We start from the raw sequence: 19,107 nt of genomic DNA on the forward strand, positions 1-19,107 counted from the left end.
TACTATACTCCGTACATCGAGAGAAGAGCTCTGACACCTTCCAGCACAGTTGCCAGTATTCAACATGGATGGACAGTGAGCCAGTGGCGGGGGGAGTGGGGTGCCAGACCTTCCCACCCCACCGTTCGGCCCACAGCATCTCTCGGCTCCTTCCAAACCAAACAATGCCGGTCACTCATTGCCGCATTCCTGTATGAGCAGCATTCTGCTGATCGATGCGTTCCTTGATGGAATATTTTTTCACATGTGCTACCAGTGTTTGTCAACTTACACAAACATACAAATAAATATTTCTTTAATGATATTGCTGCCATTTGACAGCAACAGCTTTTATTTTATTGTTATACCGTTCAGATTTCACTGTATTTCATACCAGTCTGATAGCATTTGACATACAAATAAGTTACTGTACTTAAAAATGGCATATGGCCGAACTCTGGATTGTATAACAATAAAATAAAAATTATTACCCCGAAATGGCAGTAACATCATTAAAAAAAATTACCATGACTATGGTTCCAGCCAAAATAAAAATTACACACAATCAGATTTTCAACGTTAACAAGGTAAAGCAAATTGCACAGATGTTACATATAAAATATCAAATAAGGACAGTTTTGTGGCGGCGTTCGTAGCGACAAACAATTCGCTGTAGAAACGGCTTACGAAGTCACCGCCACACTTTTAATAGCGGGCCGACTGGTCCGCTGGAACAGTGAACAGAAAGATGAAAACCCAAACACTCTGATTAAATAAAAGTCGGTACTTATCTTTATTAACGAAGATACAGAAACACAGTAGTGAACTCTGAGTCTACAGAAATCTGTCTAGTTCGAGTCGGAGCGGCTAGGTCAGCGTCGGCTGATGACAAACAACAACTCTGCCGCGATGAACACACAACTGACTAGCAAGTACACAAATCGGTGGTGAGTATACAACTGAGCGGCGAATACTGAACTGTCCTAGTGCTCGCGACTCCTTAAGAAACCAGAAGCCAGCGGTGGCGCGCGCAGACTTGCGGCGATTTCCTGTCTCGCTGGCGCTGCTTATGCGGACGGCGTCCGGACTTTGATGCTGCCAACCTTTTGGCAGCGGGCTCGGGTAGCATTACTGGCTAGGATATAACAGACAGTATCTCTATTTTTCATGTGGAAGAATGGAAACCCCAAGATCATCCTCATCTGATTGGTCATCTCTTGTCACAACTGCATAGTCTTCGGTATCTTCACTGCAGCTGCCCTCATCGTCTGATAAAGAAATTACAATATTATGAATGGATTTTTCTCTTACACCTTCTTCTATGTTTGACGTTGTAATCTTATTCCACACATGGTTGATGACGCTCCTCCAATTTTCTGGCATTATTCGTGTGACAGCCTCATTTAGCATCCTCTGTGTGTCTCACAACATAAAGGATTTGTTTTGCTCTGCAACATCTGCTTTTATTTGAGCCCAGATGAGTTCAATTGCTTTGTAATGGCAGTGGTATGCTGAAAGATGTCTAACTTTGTGTCCGTGGTTCTTTGCTACTTATCAATCACATAATGCATCTTCTATGGCTTGTATCATTTCACTAATTCCAAAAGTTCCACTTTCTGGATATTCTGTTCAAAGCCTATTTTACTATCTGGCAACCAGCTGACTATTTCATCTCTCCTTGCAGCACCCGTTGGTGCCTAATTTAATTGTACAGAATGGTACAGAGAATTATCCATTACAAAAACACTACCAGAACTGAGATTTGGTAGCAAACCAGTCTTTGAAGTATCTGCATTCATCTCCTCATTATAGTAGGCAGTTTTTGTTTTTGACTAGAACATCATCATAGAACCAGGAACAGAACCACTCATAGAGCCAGCATGAACTATAATTAGTCGCCCTCCCTTACTAGTTGGCATACTCATAGTTCCGTGACGCATGTCATCTGTCCATGCGACAGAATGTGCATGACGCATGTTGACCCATGTTTCGTCAATTCATATTACATTTTCTAGATTCACTGCTAGCAACTCATGCAGGCAACAACATCTCCACACTACAATGTCTCTGTGTTCCATTAATACTTTTCATTCGGAGAACTTTTTCCAATGGAAGCCAATTTTTTTCAAAACAGTGGAGAGACTTGTCATTCTGCCTGTGAACAAACCACTGTCTGACAGTGATGCCATCAAATTTTTGAGTGTCAGACACTCCTTCCTGCTTAAGTATGCATATATGTGTTGCCTGATAGCACTTTCGGCAAAGTTGTCTGTTTCAGTCACACAACATGGTCTCTTCCTTGGGTTTCCAGGCGTCAAAATAACAGCTTGCAGCCTCTTTATCATTTGTGACTCTCTTCACTGTTGCTGTAGAGATGTTTTCAATGCCTCTGCCACTCTGTCAACCACTTTTCTCACTCATATGAAAGACCCACCATTGTCCCTTTCCCTTTCATAGTAAACACGCAATCTGTATATAAATTCACGTGCTTTGGATTTCAGCGTAGCTCCTTTCCCAAAAGCCCTCTTCTCTGCACTACAGGCAGTCATTTTCCACTTATACATACTTCTCCACTTATATATATGGCAAGAAACTCACAGAAACAGTGGAATGCACACGTCAGAAGAAACTAAACAGGACTTTGTTTATCACAAGTTGTGTATCAGTATAGCTGGAAATACAACAGCTAATTTGGGTTTTACTAATTTCAGTGAGAAATAACTAGAACTGATGTATCTAAACATACTGAAGTCATGTAACAACTGTTTCCTCTGCCGCAAGTAAGACCATACTTTAAAAGTTGTATGAAGATAGGCCAGACTTTCTATTCATTCTGTGAACTGATTCATTCTGTGAAGACAACAATCACAAATCTGTTTGTGTCCATTAAACTCCTACATCTCCTAGAGTGCAAATGAGTTCTAGTTCAGTGGGTAATGTAAACACAGGATGCCCCAGCTTCACACATCTGCAAACAGCATGCATTTCTGTTACAGAACCCACAGGTAAGAGAAAACTGGTATGTTTTGTTCTGGATTCTGACAACCAGTCCACTTTGCTGACAGATCTTCGATTTCCAGTTTGAATTTGCAAGTGATTAACACATAGGCCCTTATGATTGACACATTTGGGTCCACAGTTACCATATCAGAATTATGCAGAGTAATCTGTCTGAATTTAAGAAGTATATGGAAGAAAGGGCTCATTAGTATCAATGCCTTTGAGAGTTCACATTTGCTCAGCAGCCATCCTTCTGTACCACAAGATGCGTGAATTATGCAGCTTGCATGTAACCTGTCACTGGCTAATCCCATTGACAGACAGTTGTTCTCATTGATCTATTTATAGGAGCCAATCAATACTGGCAAACTGACCATACTACTATTTCTGTCTCTAGTCTGATTGTCCTCAGAGTTTGACTAGATACTTAGCATAAATCGAACAGGAATTGCAGTGATTCAGATTGCCATTAACCTTCATGTTGTAAGAGCCAAGGAGCAGGAACCATCAGTGAGCATGAGAGACTCCATGCTTTTGGAAGGGTTCGGTGCATCTTATTTCTTTCGAGATACTGCATTGCAAAAATGTGTACTAAAAACAATGAGTTAAGACTTGCTTATGACACTCTGATGTTAGAATACATCAGGCAAGACCATGTTGAGTTAGCTGCTTCTGATGCACATACCACTCCACACCACTCAATAAAAAAAAAAGAAGGACAAGGAACTATAAAATAGCAGTCTGTTTTTGATGGATCAGCTCAAGAAGAGAGCCCGACATAGCTTAATGACATTTCAGAAACCTTCAACCGAAAGTAATGGTTGCACTACAATGATTCTGCCTACGACATTTTGCCATTATAGTCCATATCACACAAACTTCCCTTCAGCTTGCTCTTCACTTGTATGAGCAAGATCTTGTGAGATCCCTATAGTGCAACACACCTGTCAGTGAAACTTCACAATCAGTTCACACAATGGAGACAGCTGTTTACCACTTAAAATGTCTTCCTTTCAGTTGTATATGCAGCTTCTTCCTGTTATCGTCCACTCTCAGGAAACTGACAACCACTTACTCCTCTTGGTTGCAGCCTTAATACATAAAAATATGTACACAGATGATGCTACAACTAGAACTGAAGTACAAGACAGACTGGTGGTCTCTACTATGAGCTTATTTCATTGATGCAACAAATATAGTAACAGTAGCAAATCTGCCATGGTTGAGCAAAAAGTGGAAGGCCCAAGAAGAAGGCATAAAAGTGAATGCTGCACTAGTTTGTGTGTTATGGAACACAACAAACAATATGCTCCCTGTACCTCAAATGGTTGTCACTGGCAAAACACTAGACATGATAGCTACCAAAAGAAATTTGCTTTGAGTTACTGCAAGCACCTATGATTCTCTGGGCCTAGTCTCACCAGTATCCATCACTAAAAAGGTTTTATTCCAAGACACTTGGCTACTATGGTTGTGTTTGGACAAAATCCTGCTTCATCACCATGTCTCGAAATGGTGTATTTGGCTATTGTGACTTCCTAATCTCTATGTATCTATATGCAAGTGTATCTCAACTTGTCAGAACAGAATCTTGCACATTCATCATTTTTGTGATGCTTCTGAGCTAGTATATTGTGCCACCTAATTCGTCAATTGTGAGGAACACGGGAACACTAATAAAAACCTTATGTACAGTAAAAACAATTTAGTTTCTGTCAGGAAAGTAACAGTCTCAGGTATTGAATTACTAGCTACATTGTTGGGAATGAGACTGTTGCTTTATTAATACAATGTTACCAACTGTGGCATTGGCAGAGCAAGTCTTTGGACTGACTGCTCCATAACCCTAGCATTGATATGGGCAGACCCCAGCATTTTGAATCTCATTTTCCTATGTTCAGCTCTGGGGGGAGCCAGGTAGGAAAGAATGGTTGGTTCAGTAAAATGGTGCCTTTGTAAATTACTCGGGTGAAGCAGTCTGGGTGAGGAGAGACTTCAGATTTTTCTTGTAAGCATCAAAGCCATACTCAGCTTTACACCTGTCTTCCAAACTTACGATGAGGTGCTTGTGCCAGCTCACTTTCTGGTGTGGATGAGACTTACGACTTGATTGAGTGGGATCGAGCCTTGAAAGCCAACTGACTTAATATAAGAATTCAACCTGTAGCAGAAATTAACAGAAGACTTCTGGAATCAGTGCAGCAAAGATTATTTGCTCTTACTCATGTGTTTTCATCAACTTCAGAATGTCGGTAGAAGTGCAGGAGATTAGAATCGGTGACATCGTCCTTCTTCAAGAAGGTGTCTGGCTCAAACATATGTAGAAAGGGGTGAAGATAAAGGACTTCAGAACTGGCCAGGATGGATTTTATTGGACTGTTATTCTCATTACTCTGGAGCAAAGAGAGATTACCAGACTAAGCCAACTGGTTATAACATTGGAAGTTGTCCAGGGTTGGAAATGGCGCAGTAGAACTGTATATTATAATACAAGGGGTGTCCAGTAAATAAGCAACACATTTTTTCTGAAAGCAAAAGAAACTCAATGACAACTGTCTGCTTGGAATGCACCTCTGTTACAGAATTTTGAAGGCTGTGTATAACACCACCACATATCAGAACGTCATGAAACTGTAAGGGCTAAAGCGTGAATATTCCACAAAGTCCCACAACAGATTCTGCACTTTTGATTTGAAATTGGCTGAGAAAAGGAAAGTGTTGCATTACTTATGGAATGCCCCTTATATCTTTGCATGACTCTTTTTCTCTTTGATAGAAGTGTACCCGGCTGTCACCAGCAACTGCCTCAGCTGTTCCTGTTGATGATGCAGGATCCACTTGATTAGTTTTGAGAGTATTGATGATCGTGTGGACACAATGTGAAGGCAAGGGCACTGTGGGAGTGGCAAATGAATATTCTGTGGTGTGGCTGCAGTATGTTGTAATATGTCAGCTATGTTTGATGCTGCTGGCTGTGGAGTTGATTCTGATTCCAATGCCACTGGAGTCATTCAACTTCTGTGAAGAACAGCCTTGAATAGCTGTAATTGTAGTGGGACTCATCCTCACTGCTGTCGTTTGCTAAAAACCCACATGGTGGCACCAGTGTAATACTGATGATGAGATGACATCTTGTTGTTCGTCTACAGAGGCACTAGTTGTAGAAGGGTTGGTGGTTCTTGGCTGTGGAGCACCTCCAGACTCCTCTCATGGATCAGGGTGGCCCTTTATATGTTAAAAATTATTTTTAGTGTCTTCAGGTGATTTTAAACAGATGACAATCTTCATCTTACCTTAAAAGCCTGATAGATTTGTTCAACTCATCCATTAGACTGTTAATGAAAGGCAGGTCTAAGCACATGTCAGATTGTATGATGATTGCAAAAGTCAGAGATGACTGATGAAATAAATTTTTGTTCATTGTGAGGCAGGCCATTGATTGTAAATATTTGGTTGTGGGCTGGATAGATGTTTCTTCAGTTACCAAGTAATACATGAGACTGGTCCAATTAAGATAAATATGGCTTTATTCATGAATATATAACAATAATGGAAAACCACTTAACAAGACACAGTACACTGATGTGAACAATACACTGGCAGGACGTAAAAGAGCTCTGTTAGCACTGCTCCACACATATATGTGTGTGTGTGTCTCTGGCAGACAGCATGGCAGAGCCCTCACTGCGCGTGTGCCTCCCGCAGGCAGCCTTCAGTGTCCAGCCCACACTGATACAGTTGACGGCTGATTCAGAACCCCCCCTCCCCACACACATACCCATTAACACCAGACTTGATGCACTTGCACTCACATGCACTAGCTGCAGGATACAGTGATCTCTCCCTTGTGCAAAGGTGATGGACAACACGCCAGCGGCCCAATGAAAGGCACATGCATTCGACCCATAATGCTGCCGAAGGGGCGGGGGCCGTGGGCCATGGGCCATATGGGCAGGGCAACACAGTATAGGACCAAAATGCACGGTGATGTCGGCATGCCTGAGGGAGGTGAGCCCGTGAAGTGCCCAACGACAGCACTGGAGAGCTGGAAAGAATGGTGCCATCGCCATCTCTGTGTGTCATCATCAGCAGACAGATGCCAGTGCGGAGGAGATGGGGATGGACCCACTGGCAACAATGGGTGATGAAATAATGATGAGGTGGCTGGAGGAGGGTGGCCTGACTGGCAGCAAGTGGGGGCACAGCCAATCAAAGTGGCGAGCTACCAGCCATCGGCTGTACAGACATCTCACAGAGAGCATCCCCAGTGGCAGATAACCTTGTCCGGTATCCACTGGGGCTAGTGACCAAACCCTTGCACCAACATCGGCAATCCCGGTGCGAATTGACCAGATGAACCTCACTGCAGCAGGTGTGGTGCAGCCTTCATATGGTGGAGGAGTGTGCATGGCTACCAGCTGTGAAGCAACTCAGCCTGGTTCCACTCCCCCATAGGCGTGAAGTGAACGGTGCTCAGAAAACAGAGAAAGGCATCAGCTGGCAAAGAATGCACAATAAACTTTTTCATTTGGGGCTTGAAGATACTTTCTAGTTGTTCCACAGAGTAAAGCCTTCTGGTGCACTTTCTCATATGGCGCTAAAGAGGTAATTCGATCACACACCACAGAGTCTGCATAAGAGTAGATATGGGCCTCAGTAAGGAATTGGCACTTACGACTAAGGCTGTGAAGTTCAGCTGCCTAGGCCCTGTACGACTAGTGTGGTTTCAGGTGGCACCAGTAGAATTCAATTTTCGTTGCTATGACATGCTTTCATTTGCAATAGTTGTTGGACAATAAACTGCACATGTGATCAAACGTAAGAGGTGCCAGTTCTTGTGAAGGAGCCAGCTGACACAATAATTCATACATTTTAGGTGGAATCTACAAAAGGGAGGGGCTTTGCACAAATTCAAGGCTGTCACATCAAAAGCCAAAAAATGCTGTCTGAGTCTATTTCCTAAGCTTCCCATCCTCGGCTGAATCATCATATGGAGCAAAAGTGGGTGGATTGGCTGATGGAACAGTACCCTGTCTGTTAATGGAAGCTGAGAAAGTGGTCACAGCTGAAGTAAGCTCTTCGATCAGGGCCAATAGCATGGCATCCAAAATGAATAAAACTGATGAAATCGCAATTAAAGAATGCACACATCGAAACCATTTCAAACTCGTTGCCAATCGTGTAGTAATCTAGAAACACAAGTGTGGTCCAAGTAACATGAATATGACTTTATTCATGAATCTTGAACAATAATGGTAAACAGACTCTCATGGATCCCCACTTAACAAGACACAGTGCACTGATGTGAACGGTACACTAGCAGGGCATAAAGAACTCAGTTAGTACTGCTCCACAAACATATGTGTGTGAGTCGCTGGCAGATGGCATGGCAGAGACTTCGCCACATACATGTTTCCCACAGGCAGCCGGTTCATGCTAATACAGTTGACAGCCGATTCAAACACACACACGCACACACACACACACACACACACACACACATGATGACACCACACTGACACCACACTCAGCACACTCACATGCACTAATCCTGCCAGTTTATGATGTGGCAGTGGCAGAAAATATTTGGAAGTCAATAACAGGCACCAATGACAGTGAGTCTTATGGAGTTAAGAAAGGGGCCTGCCAAGTCTATGTGAATGCAGTCCCATAGATATGCTGGCTGTGGCCAAGAAGATAGCATGTGAAGGGGTGGAGCTTGCTGTGTGCACGGTCATGGCATAAATATGTTAGTTGTTCAATTTCCGTATCATATTAATTGATTCTTCCATTGCTTCTTGGTATAACAACTTTATAATTATAAATGAAATCTACAATATTGTGGATGTTCTACATTACTAAATTATTTCATTAAAGATTTCTTGACTTATAAGACCTTAACTGACTATTGCCATCAAAGATGGTACTGGAAAAGAGAACAAACCAGAAAAACATTAACACTAAATGTGTGTGTGTGTGTGTGTGTGTGTGTGTGTGTGTGTGTGAGCGTGCGTGCACATGTGCATGTGTGTGTTTATTCAAGCATGCATGCCAGAGGCGAAAGCAGGGAAGGGGGGAGGGGGGACAAGTGTTGCATGCCCAGAAGATGTACATGAGGTAAAATAACTTAACTGCTTATATAACTATTTCAATTAAATAAACAGTCACAGTAACATCAAATTAACAAATGACAAGAGTACTGAAGTATAACTTGAAGAGGTAATTACATGTGGAAGGTGAAACAGAAATAGAGCAAAAGGTAGAATTGGCAATTGTAACTGGATATACATAAGCTAAATTGTATATCAGTACTGTGAAGAATTTCTCTTACTTAGGGAAGATGCACAAACTGCAGAACAGCAGCATCCATGGAGTGTACAGACAATCACAATAAAATAAATAAATATAGGGAACAATGTTGTTGTTGTTGTGGTCTTCAGTCCTGAGACTGGTTTGATGCAGCTCTCTATGCTACTCTATCCTGTGCAAGCTGCGTCATCTCCCAGTATGTACTGCAGCCTACATCCTTCTGAATCTGCATAGTGTATTCATCTCTTGGTCTCCCTCTACAATTTTTACCCTCCACGCTGCCCTCCAATACTAAATTGGTGATCCCTTGATGCCTCGGAACATGTCCTACCACCCGATCCCTTCTTGTAGCCAAGTTGTGCCACAAACTCCTCTTCTCCCCAATTCAGTTCAATACCTCCTCATTGGTTATGTTATATAGCCATCTAATCTTCAGCATTCTTCTGTAGCACCACATTTCGAAAGCTTCTATTCTCTTCTTGTCCAAACTATTTATCGTCCACGTTTCACTTCCATACATGGCCACACTCCATGCAAATACTTTCAGAAACGACTTCCTGACACTTACGAGGGTTGTTTTTTAAGTAAGGGCCGTTTTTATTTAAAAAAAAAAGATACAAATACTTTTGTAAAAAAACTTTTGTTTTCTGATTCTACACACTTTTACCTATTTTTCTACATAGTTGCCTTGTTTATTGAAGCACTTGTCATACCGTACAACAAAGTTTTTAATTCCCTCTTCAAAGAATTCGGCCACCTGCTCTGACAGCCAAGAGTTCACGGCCGCTTTCACTTCATCGTCGTCATTGAAGTGCTGCCCGCCAAGATGGTGTTTCAGGTACCGGAAAAGGTGAAAATCGCTAGGAGCAAGGTCGGGGCTGTATGGTGCATGGTCTGAAACTTCCCAGCCAAAAGAATCAATCAAATCCCGAGTCTTTTGAGAGGTGTGAGGCCTAGCGTTATCGTGCAGGAGCAAAACTCCTTTTGTCAGCATGCCGCGCCTTTTGTTTTGAATTGCTCTGTGGAGCTTCTTTAGAGTTGCACAGTAGGCATCTGAGTTGATTGTCGTTCCTCGTGGCATAAAGTCCACTAGCGAAACACTGCGCCGGTCCCAGAACACAGTTGCCATAATCTTGCGCTTTGGCAGCGTCTGTTTGGCTTTGACCTTGACGGGTGAGGTTGTGTGTCGCCATTCCATCGATTGTCGCTTGCTTTCAGGAGTGATATGGGATACTCATGTTTCATCTCCAGTGACAATTTGACTCAACATGTCATCCCCTTCTTCCTCGTAATGAATCAAAAATTCCAATGAAGTGGCAAATCTCTTCCCTTTGTGGTCCTCTGTGAGGAGTCTGGGTACCCACCGAGAACACAGTTTCTTAAAGTTTAGGTTTTCAGACACAATTTTGTACAAAACCAATCTTGAAACTTGTTGAAATTCCAAAGAAAGAGTGGAAATTGTGAATCTTCTGTCCTCACGAATCTTTGTTTCGACTGCAGCCACCAAATCATCAGTGATCACAGAGGGCCGGCCTGAGCGTTCTTCGTCATGGACGTTTTGACGGCCATTTTTAAACTCTCTTACCCATTGACTCACTTTACCTTCACTCACTGCATTCAAGCCATAAACTTGTGTTAACTGACGATGAATTTCTGCAGCTGATAGGCTTCTCGCGGTCAAAAAACGTATCACTGACCGTTATCTCACACGCGGCGGGCGATTCAATAATCGTAAACATTATAAAGTAGCATAGTGATGTGTACACGTCAGCTACAGAGCTGCAACTTGCATCAGTATTAACGGGAAGGATGCCGGCAAGTGGTGCGGTGGCTTGTTGCGGCGTCCGCGCAAACTACGGGACTATATGCGCGAACGGCCCTTAGTTAAAAAAACAACCCTTGTAAATCTATACTCGATGTTAACAAATTTCTCTTCTTGAGAAACGCCTTTCTTGCCATTGCCAGTCTACATTTTGTATTCTCTCTACTTCGACCATCATCAGTTATTTTGCTCCCCAAATAGCAAAACCCCTTTACTACTTTAAGTGTCTCAATTCCTAATCTAATTCCCTCAGCATCACCTGATTTAACTCGACTACATTCCATTGTCCTTGTTTTGCTTTTGTTGATGTTCATCTTATACCCTTCTTTCAAGACACTGCCCATTCCGTTCAACTGCTCTTCCAAGTCCTTTGCTGTCTCTGACGGAGATACAATGTCATCGGCAAACCTCAAAGTTTTTATTTCTTCTCCATGGATTTTAATACCTACTCCGAATTTTTTCTTTTGTTTCCTTTACTGTTTGGTCAATATACAGATTGAATAACATCAGGGAGAGGCTACAACCCTGTCTCACTCCCTTCCCAACCACTGCTTCCCTTTCGTGCGTCTTGACTCTTATAATTGCCATCTGGTTTCTGTAAAAATAGTAAATAGCCTTTCACTCCCTTTATTTTACCCCTGCCACCTTCAGAATTTGAAAGAGCAATGGGAACATTGTCAAAAGCTTTCTCTAAGTCTACAAATGCTAGAAACATAGGTTTGCCTTTTTTTAATCTATCTTCTAAGATAAGTCGTAGGGTCAATATCGCCTCACGTGTTCCAATATTTCTACGGAATCCAAACTGATCTTCCCTGAGGTCAGCTTCTACCAGTTTTTCCATTCATCTGTAAAGAATTTGTGTTAGTATTTTGCAGCTGTGACTTATTAAACTGATAGTTTGGTAATTTTCACATCTGTCAACACCTGCTTTCTTTGGGATTGGAATTATTATATTCTTCTTGAAGTCTGAGGGTATTTCGCCTGTCTCATACATTTTGCTCACCAGATGGTAGAGTTTTGTCAGGACTGGCTCTTCCAAGGCTGTCAGTAGTTCTAATGGAATGTTGTCTACTCCCGGGGCCTTGTTTCGACTTAGGTCTTTCAGTGCTCTGTCAAACTCAGTACCATATCTCCCATTTCATCTTCATTCACATCCTCTTCCATTTCCATAATATTGCCCTGAAGTACATTGCCCTTGTATAGACCCTCTATATACTCCTTCCACCTTTCTGCTTTCCCTTCTTTGCTTAGAACTGGGTTTCCATCTGAGCTTTTGATATTCATGTAAGTGGTTCTCTTTCTCCAAAGGTCTCTTTAATTTTCCTGTAGGCAGTATCTATCTTACCCCTAGTGAGATAAGCCTCGACATCCTTACATTTGTCCTCTAGCCATGCCTGCTTAGCCATTTTGCACTTCCTGCCAATCTCATTTTTGAGACATTTGTATTCCTTTTTGCCTACTTCATTTACTGCATTTTTATATTTTCTCCTTTCATCAATTAAATTCAATATTTCTTCTGTCACCCAATGATGTCTACTAGCCCTTGTCTTTTTACCTACTTGATCCTCTGCTGCCTTCACTACTTCATCCCTCAAAGCTACTCATTCTTTTTCTACTGAATTTCTTTCCCTCATTCTTGTCAATTGTTCCCTTATGCTTTCCCTGAAACTCCGTACAACCTCTGGTTTAGTCAGTTTATCCATGTCCCATCTCCTTAAATTCCCACCTTTTTGCAGTTTCTTCAGTTTTAATCTACAGTTCATAACCAATAGATTGTGATCAGAGTCCACATCTGCCCCTGGAAATGTCTTACAATTTAAAACCTGGTTCCTAAATCTCTGTCTTTCCATTACATAATCTATCTGAAACCTGTCAGTATCTCCAGGCTTCTTCCATGTGTACAACCTTCTTTTATGATTCTTGAACCAAGTGTTACCTATGATTAAGTTATGCTCTGTGCAAAGTCTACCAGGCAGCTTCCTCTTTCATTTCTTACCCCCAATCCATATTCACCTTCTCTTCCTTTTCCTACTATTGAATTTCAGTGTTCGAATAGGGAACAACATAGGAATAATATGAGTCAGACAATGTGGGAAGAACTGGAGAAATATGGCGATTAAGTGAAGTTTAGAAAGGGGAATTATTGAGCTGTGTTGGATCATTTAATATTAAATTAGGACTGCGGGCTGGATGTTTATGAATTTCTGGGGATTCCAACAGATTGTTTTTGGATTTTGTTTTCTAAGTGGTGGACTGTGGGAACATAGCTTTGACCCACACCCAGTACACACTCAGCCAATGTGAAGCAAGAAGACAACCTCCAACTGTGTTCATGTTCAACTGTGTCTTAGCCCAATTGACCAATGTAAAACTTATTACTATAAGGACAAGTGATTTTTTATACCCCACGATTGGCTATAACTGGCTCTTGTCTTTGCTACTAAAAATGCTCTGGGTTGTGGTGTTCCTTGCAAAGTAGAAATATGGTAGTTGCAGAATTTCAGTGATTTGGCTACAGTCTGTGATACTTGTCCAAAGTATGGGATAATACGTCACTTCCTGCAAAATTTGGAAGGAACAACAGAGGGGATAAAATTTTCAATTTTTGTCAGTGGGTAGTGAACAAATTTTATTTTGTCCAACTCTGCTCACATAGCTTTTTAATAGTATCCATTTGTAGCTTTTTAAAATAGATATTAATATTTTCTTCCTTGTATTCTGTAATATTTGCTGGACATGCAGTACAAGAATAAGCTTTGCATGGGATTGTAAAACTATGGATTACAAAAAATACAGGTTTGCATAACTTTTACAATAAAAGTTCAATACAGACTGTTCACAAGTATTTTAAGTTTTCAAAAAATGGATAAGTGTTATCAGTTTAGTTAAATCACAAGCTAATACTTCAGAATGACATTAATGTGCAACTAAATTTAAATACGAAACAGGATTAGACCCAGCAGGGCCTGGATATGATGATAATGAAAACCCAGGAAATGAGAAGATGCTGGACCAAGAAGATGCAGAGTTCGTCCAGGTCATCCATACAAATGCTGGTGTTCTAGGATATAAATATACCCTGGGAGATGCAGACTTCTTTCCAAATGGAGGTTCAGAGCAACCAGGCTGTGCTACTGACGATTATGGTGAGTTTTTTTGTGCCAGAACATTTTACTTTCTACTTACATTGTAAGTTTTTGATTTTGTTCATTGAAACATTGAGAAAGGGGGAGAGAGACAGAGAGACTCTAAACTCATTTCTTTCCTTTCCTATCTTCCCCGTCTTTTTCCATCCTGGAATTTCCACTATTAAAATAGGCAATTGTTATACTTTTTAGATTAAGCTGCCACTATTACTACTCCAAAGTATTAAGAGGACAAAAGAATGTGTAGTGCATCTGTGAATGACATATTAAACAGTTTTTAAAAATTCCACTCTGATTGTCTATGTCTGTTCAGGTAAAAATAGATTTCCATACCATATCACTTAGAGTTTCCACTGTAGCATATCACAGACTTTAAAAAGCCAAAGTTATACTTTAATCTCCAAGAAAGATAAAACCCATTATTAGATTTGAATTGCTATTTTACTATTAGTGAATGTATCTTTTGGATCTGACATATGCAATTTATTAGTTTATCATCTTTTCACACACTGATGCAGAAAGGTAGTTTGGACTATTTTTGAGCTAGTAGCAGCAGATTATAAACATATTCTGTTTACTAAATTCAGGTAGAAGTAATCTGCATGGCAATGCTAATGCAAATAGTTAAAAATATTATACAAGACATTTATTCTTTTAAATTGATGGTCCATCACCTGCAGACTATTTCTTACATTACTTTTTTTTTATAGCAAATACTAACAAAGAGATAGAGGGGCTGGCCAGTACTTACCTCAGCTCAGTACAGCCGATAGATACACATAAAACAGAACTGAAAATTTACATTCCTAGCTTTCGGAACTTTGTTCCTTCATCAGGGAGGAGAGGGGAAAAAAGGGAAGAAGGGAAAGTGGATTCAGTTACTCACAACCCAGGTTATGAAGCAACAGGGAAAGGTAAAACCACAGGGAAAGGTAAACAGGGAGGGTAGCAAGGATGGAGGCATGGTTGTCAGAGGGAAGCCAAAGATATTCTACTATAAGTACTGTGCCAGCTTCAAACCAAAGAGGATGCATACAGAAGTAAAGAGGTATATAGTATAAAGATAAACACAACTATGTAGGATGAAAAAATGCGTGAATGGCTAAAGAGGAAAGGGAAAGAGGAGAAGACTGAAGAGTGAATGGGAGTGAGGTTGTTTAACGTAGGTTCAGTCCAGGGCAGGCGCGGCTCGTAATTAAAGGCTCTGAGGCGGAGCCGCCCCAAAATATATGTTAAAGTAAATTTCGCAAGAACGTATTACATAATTTAAATTATCAGGACGAATTTCGCATATTTCCCGTTCCGATTAAAATAACGACGGTCAACATTTTTGGAACTGTTTGTATCGATAGATGTTTTCCGAATGGTTAGTAGTGTTTAGGCTGCGCCTTGAAACGTCCGTAAGCTGCATGTAGTAGCGGTTTGGGGGCGTGGCTTCTACAAAGTACTGCTCTTTATGGGCGACCCGAAGGCTCAGAGCTTGCAGCCTAAGGGTGTCGTACCAACCACCACATATTTTTCAGGTTCCACTATCTATGTAATAAAGGAATGTAGAGTGGCCGAAACTTCGCTATCCAATCTCTGTCTCTGCATATCTCTACTACGCTTCGATGCGTCATTAATCGACATTTAGTATTATTGTTTTGATAATGTTTTACATAGTTGTTTTGTTTCTGCTATTGGCTATTTTATCCACATTTAGAATAAGTTTGCAAATATCCCGCCAGAGTGCACTACACTACAGTAACGTACCAGTACTGCCATCTAGCGAGAGTTTCATAAGTGGTTAAAGGACAAAACGCGCGAAATTTCTCCCGTTACTTTACCTTCCTTGCTTGCTGATGCTGACTGCTTTTGTTGATACCGTGTGATATTAGCAAGTTTCTTTTTCGGAGTATATTTTGCAGGATTTTAGTGAGTTTTACTTGCTGGTGAATACCTGCAACATACCGCGAGTGTGAAACAAGCGCAATATGAATTCAGTGTGCAAATTAATAGGTAAAAACTTGGAACACGGCCATAGGATGAAAGTGAAAGAACTTGGTGCTTCCAGACCCGCATTAAAGATCTCTCCGAAACGCGTCTTTTCATATGATTTGCTGCAAAGTGTCAGAAAATGCAATAATGACGTATAAAAACACTAACCAAAGATTTTAACACGAAGTTAGCTTCTAATGATATTTAATACCTGATTATAGAAGATACAGTACGTAAAATTATGGGTAGAGCGTGATCTGCCCACCCCCTCCCCCTGAATTCTTAGTTGTTTACGTCAGACTAATCTGTAGCGTAACCCGAGGTCTATGTTGGCTCTGATCAATAAATGCCACAGCCTTCCCCCGTATAGAAACCACGAGCCGCGCCTGGTCCAGGGGGATGGCGGGATGAAAGGATGTGTTGCAGTGCAAGTTCCCATCTCCGCAGTTCAGAGGGACTGGTGTTGGGTGGGAGAAGCCAAATGGCACATACGGTGTAGCAGGTTCCTAGGTCCCTAGAATTATGCTGGAGGGCATGCTCCGCTACTGGGTATTGGGCATCTCCTAGGCGGACAGTTCGTCTGTGTCCATTCATGCGCTCAGCCAGTTTGGTTGTTGTCATGCCGATGTAAAAGGCTGTGCAGTGCAGGCATGTCAGTTGATAAATGATATGTGTAGTTTCACACGTAGCCCTGCCTTGAATTGTGTATGTTTCACCAGTAGCGGGGCTGGTGTAGGTGGTTGTGGTGGGATGCATGGGGAAGGTTTTGCAGCGGGGTCGGTTACAGGGGTAGGAACCGCTGGGTAGAGACGGTAGTCTGGGAATATTGTAGGGTTTAACAAGGATGTGACGGAGGTTAGGGGGGCGACGAAAGGCAACTCTGGGTGGTGTGGGGAGAATTTTGTCAAGGGATGATCTCATTTCAGGGGTTGACTTGAGAAAGTCATATCCCTGGCGGAGTAATTTGTTGATGTTTTCGAGGCCAGGATAATATTGGGTGACAAGGGGGATGCTTCTGTGTGGTCTGGGGGTAGGAACATTGTTGTTGGATGGGGAGGAATGTATTGCTCGGGAAATCTGTTTGTGGACAAGGTCTGCAGGATAGTTGCGGGAGAGGAAAGCACTGGTCAGGTTATTGGTGTAGTTGTTGAGGGATTCGTCACTGGAGCAGATACGTTTGCCACGAATACCTAGGCTGTAGGGAAGGGAGCGTTTGATGTGGAAAGGATGGCAGCTATCAAAGTGAAGGTACTGTTGTTTGTTTGTGGGCTTGATATGGACAGAGGTGTGGATGTGAGCTTCAACAAGATGAAGGTCAACATCCAGGAAGGTGGCTTGGGTTTTGGAGAAGGACCAGGTGAAATTCAGATTCGAAAAGGAGTTGAGGTTATGGAGGAAATTAAGGAGTGTTTCTTCACCATGAGTCCAGACCACAAAGATGTCATCTATAAACCTATACCAGGCCAGGGGAAGCAGCTGTTGGGTCTTTAGGAAATCCTCCTCCATGCGGCCCATGAACAGGTTGGCATAGGAGGGAGCCATCCTGGTTCCCATGGCCGTTCCCCTGATTTGTTTGTAGGTCTGGCCTTCAAAAGTGAAGTAATTATGGGTGAGGATGAAGTTGGTAAGTGTGATAAGGAACGAGGTTTTTGGAAGATCTTCGGGTGGGCGTTGGGAGAGGTAGTGCTCAAGGGCAGAGAGACCATGGGTATGTGGGATGTTTGTGTAAAGGGATGTAGCATCTATGGTGACAAGAAAGGTTTCAGGTGGGAGAGGAGTGGGAATGGATTTGAGGCGTTCTAGGAAGTGGTTTATGTCTTTGATGTAGGATGGGAGTCTGCAGGTGATAGGTTGTAGGTGCTGGTCTACCAGAGCTGAGATACGTTCGGTTGGGGATTTGAAGCCTGCTACAATGGGACGGCCAGGATGGTTCTCTTTGTGGATTTTGGGTAATAGGTAGAAGGTAGGGGTACGTGGCTCAGGTGGAGTGAGTAAGTCTATGGAAGCCGTTGTGAGGCCTTGTGAGGGACCTTGGATTTTTAGGATTTTTTGCAGCTCAGTCTGGATGGAGGGAATGGGATCCTGGGTAACAGCTTTGTAGGTTGAGGTGTCAGAGAGTTGACGTAGTCCTTCTGCCACATACTCCACACGGTCAAGTACGACAGTTGTGGAGCCTTTATCCGCCGGGAGGATGACAATAGAGCGGTCTATTTTCAGCTCCTTAATGGCACGGGATTCAGCTGGGGTGATGTTGGGGGTTGTCGGGATGTTCTTCAAGAAGGACTGGGAGGCAACACTGGACGTGAGGAATTCCTGAAATGTCTGCAAGGGATGGTTTTGGGGGAGGGGAGGAGGATCCCTTTGAGAAGGCAGTCGGAACTGTTCTAGACAGGGTTCAACACTGGGTCTAGTACTTGGGGGCTGTGTTTGGGTAGTGAAATGATATTTCCAGTTGAGGTTTCGGGTGAATGAGAGGAGATCTTTAACCAGGGCAGTGTGGTTGAATTTAGGTGTGGGGCTAAAGGTTAAGCCTTTTGATAGAACAGATGTCTCTGGAGGAGAGAGGGATCTGGATGAGAGGTTTAGGACTGAATTGGGACTGGTGATATGTGGCATTTGACTGTGGTTATAGTTGAGATTTGGTCTGTGTGGGGTATGTGCTGGGATGGGGAGATTGAGTAGGGTGGCTAGGCTAGGTTTGTTGGCTATGAGGGGGGTTTGTTGAAGGTTCTGTTGTGGTTGGTGTTTGTGAGGGATAGGGAGAGGGACCCCACTTCTTAGGTGTTGCACTAGCACTGTGGATAGTTTTTTCAGGTGGTGTGTGGCATGGAACTCAAGTTTGTAGCTGGCTTCTAGGATGATGTTCCTCAGTGT

At 42.3% G+C, this 19,107-nt stretch overlaps 1 protein-coding gene across 1 annotated transcript in view; it reads left to right on the plus strand.

The window, feature by feature from the left end:
- Positions 1-19,107, plus strand: part of LOC124788425 (lipase member H-like) — a 154,974-nt gene that overhangs the window by 85,526 nt on the left and 50,341 nt on the right. Inside the window, exon 4 of the mRNA XM_047255692.1 lies at positions 14,059-14,256. Within this exon, the coding sequence (XP_047111648.1) occupies positions 14,059-14,256 (198 nt within the window). The remainder of the gene's footprint in view (positions 1-14,058; positions 14,257-19,107) is intronic.

The sequence above is a fragment of the Schistocerca piceifrons genome, chromosome 3 (genome assembly GCF_021461385.2).
Source record: "Schistocerca piceifrons isolate TAMUIC-IGC-003096 chromosome 3, iqSchPice1.1, whole genome shotgun sequence".
NCBI lineage: Eukaryota > Metazoa > Arthropoda > Insecta > Orthoptera > Acrididae > Schistocerca > Schistocerca piceifrons.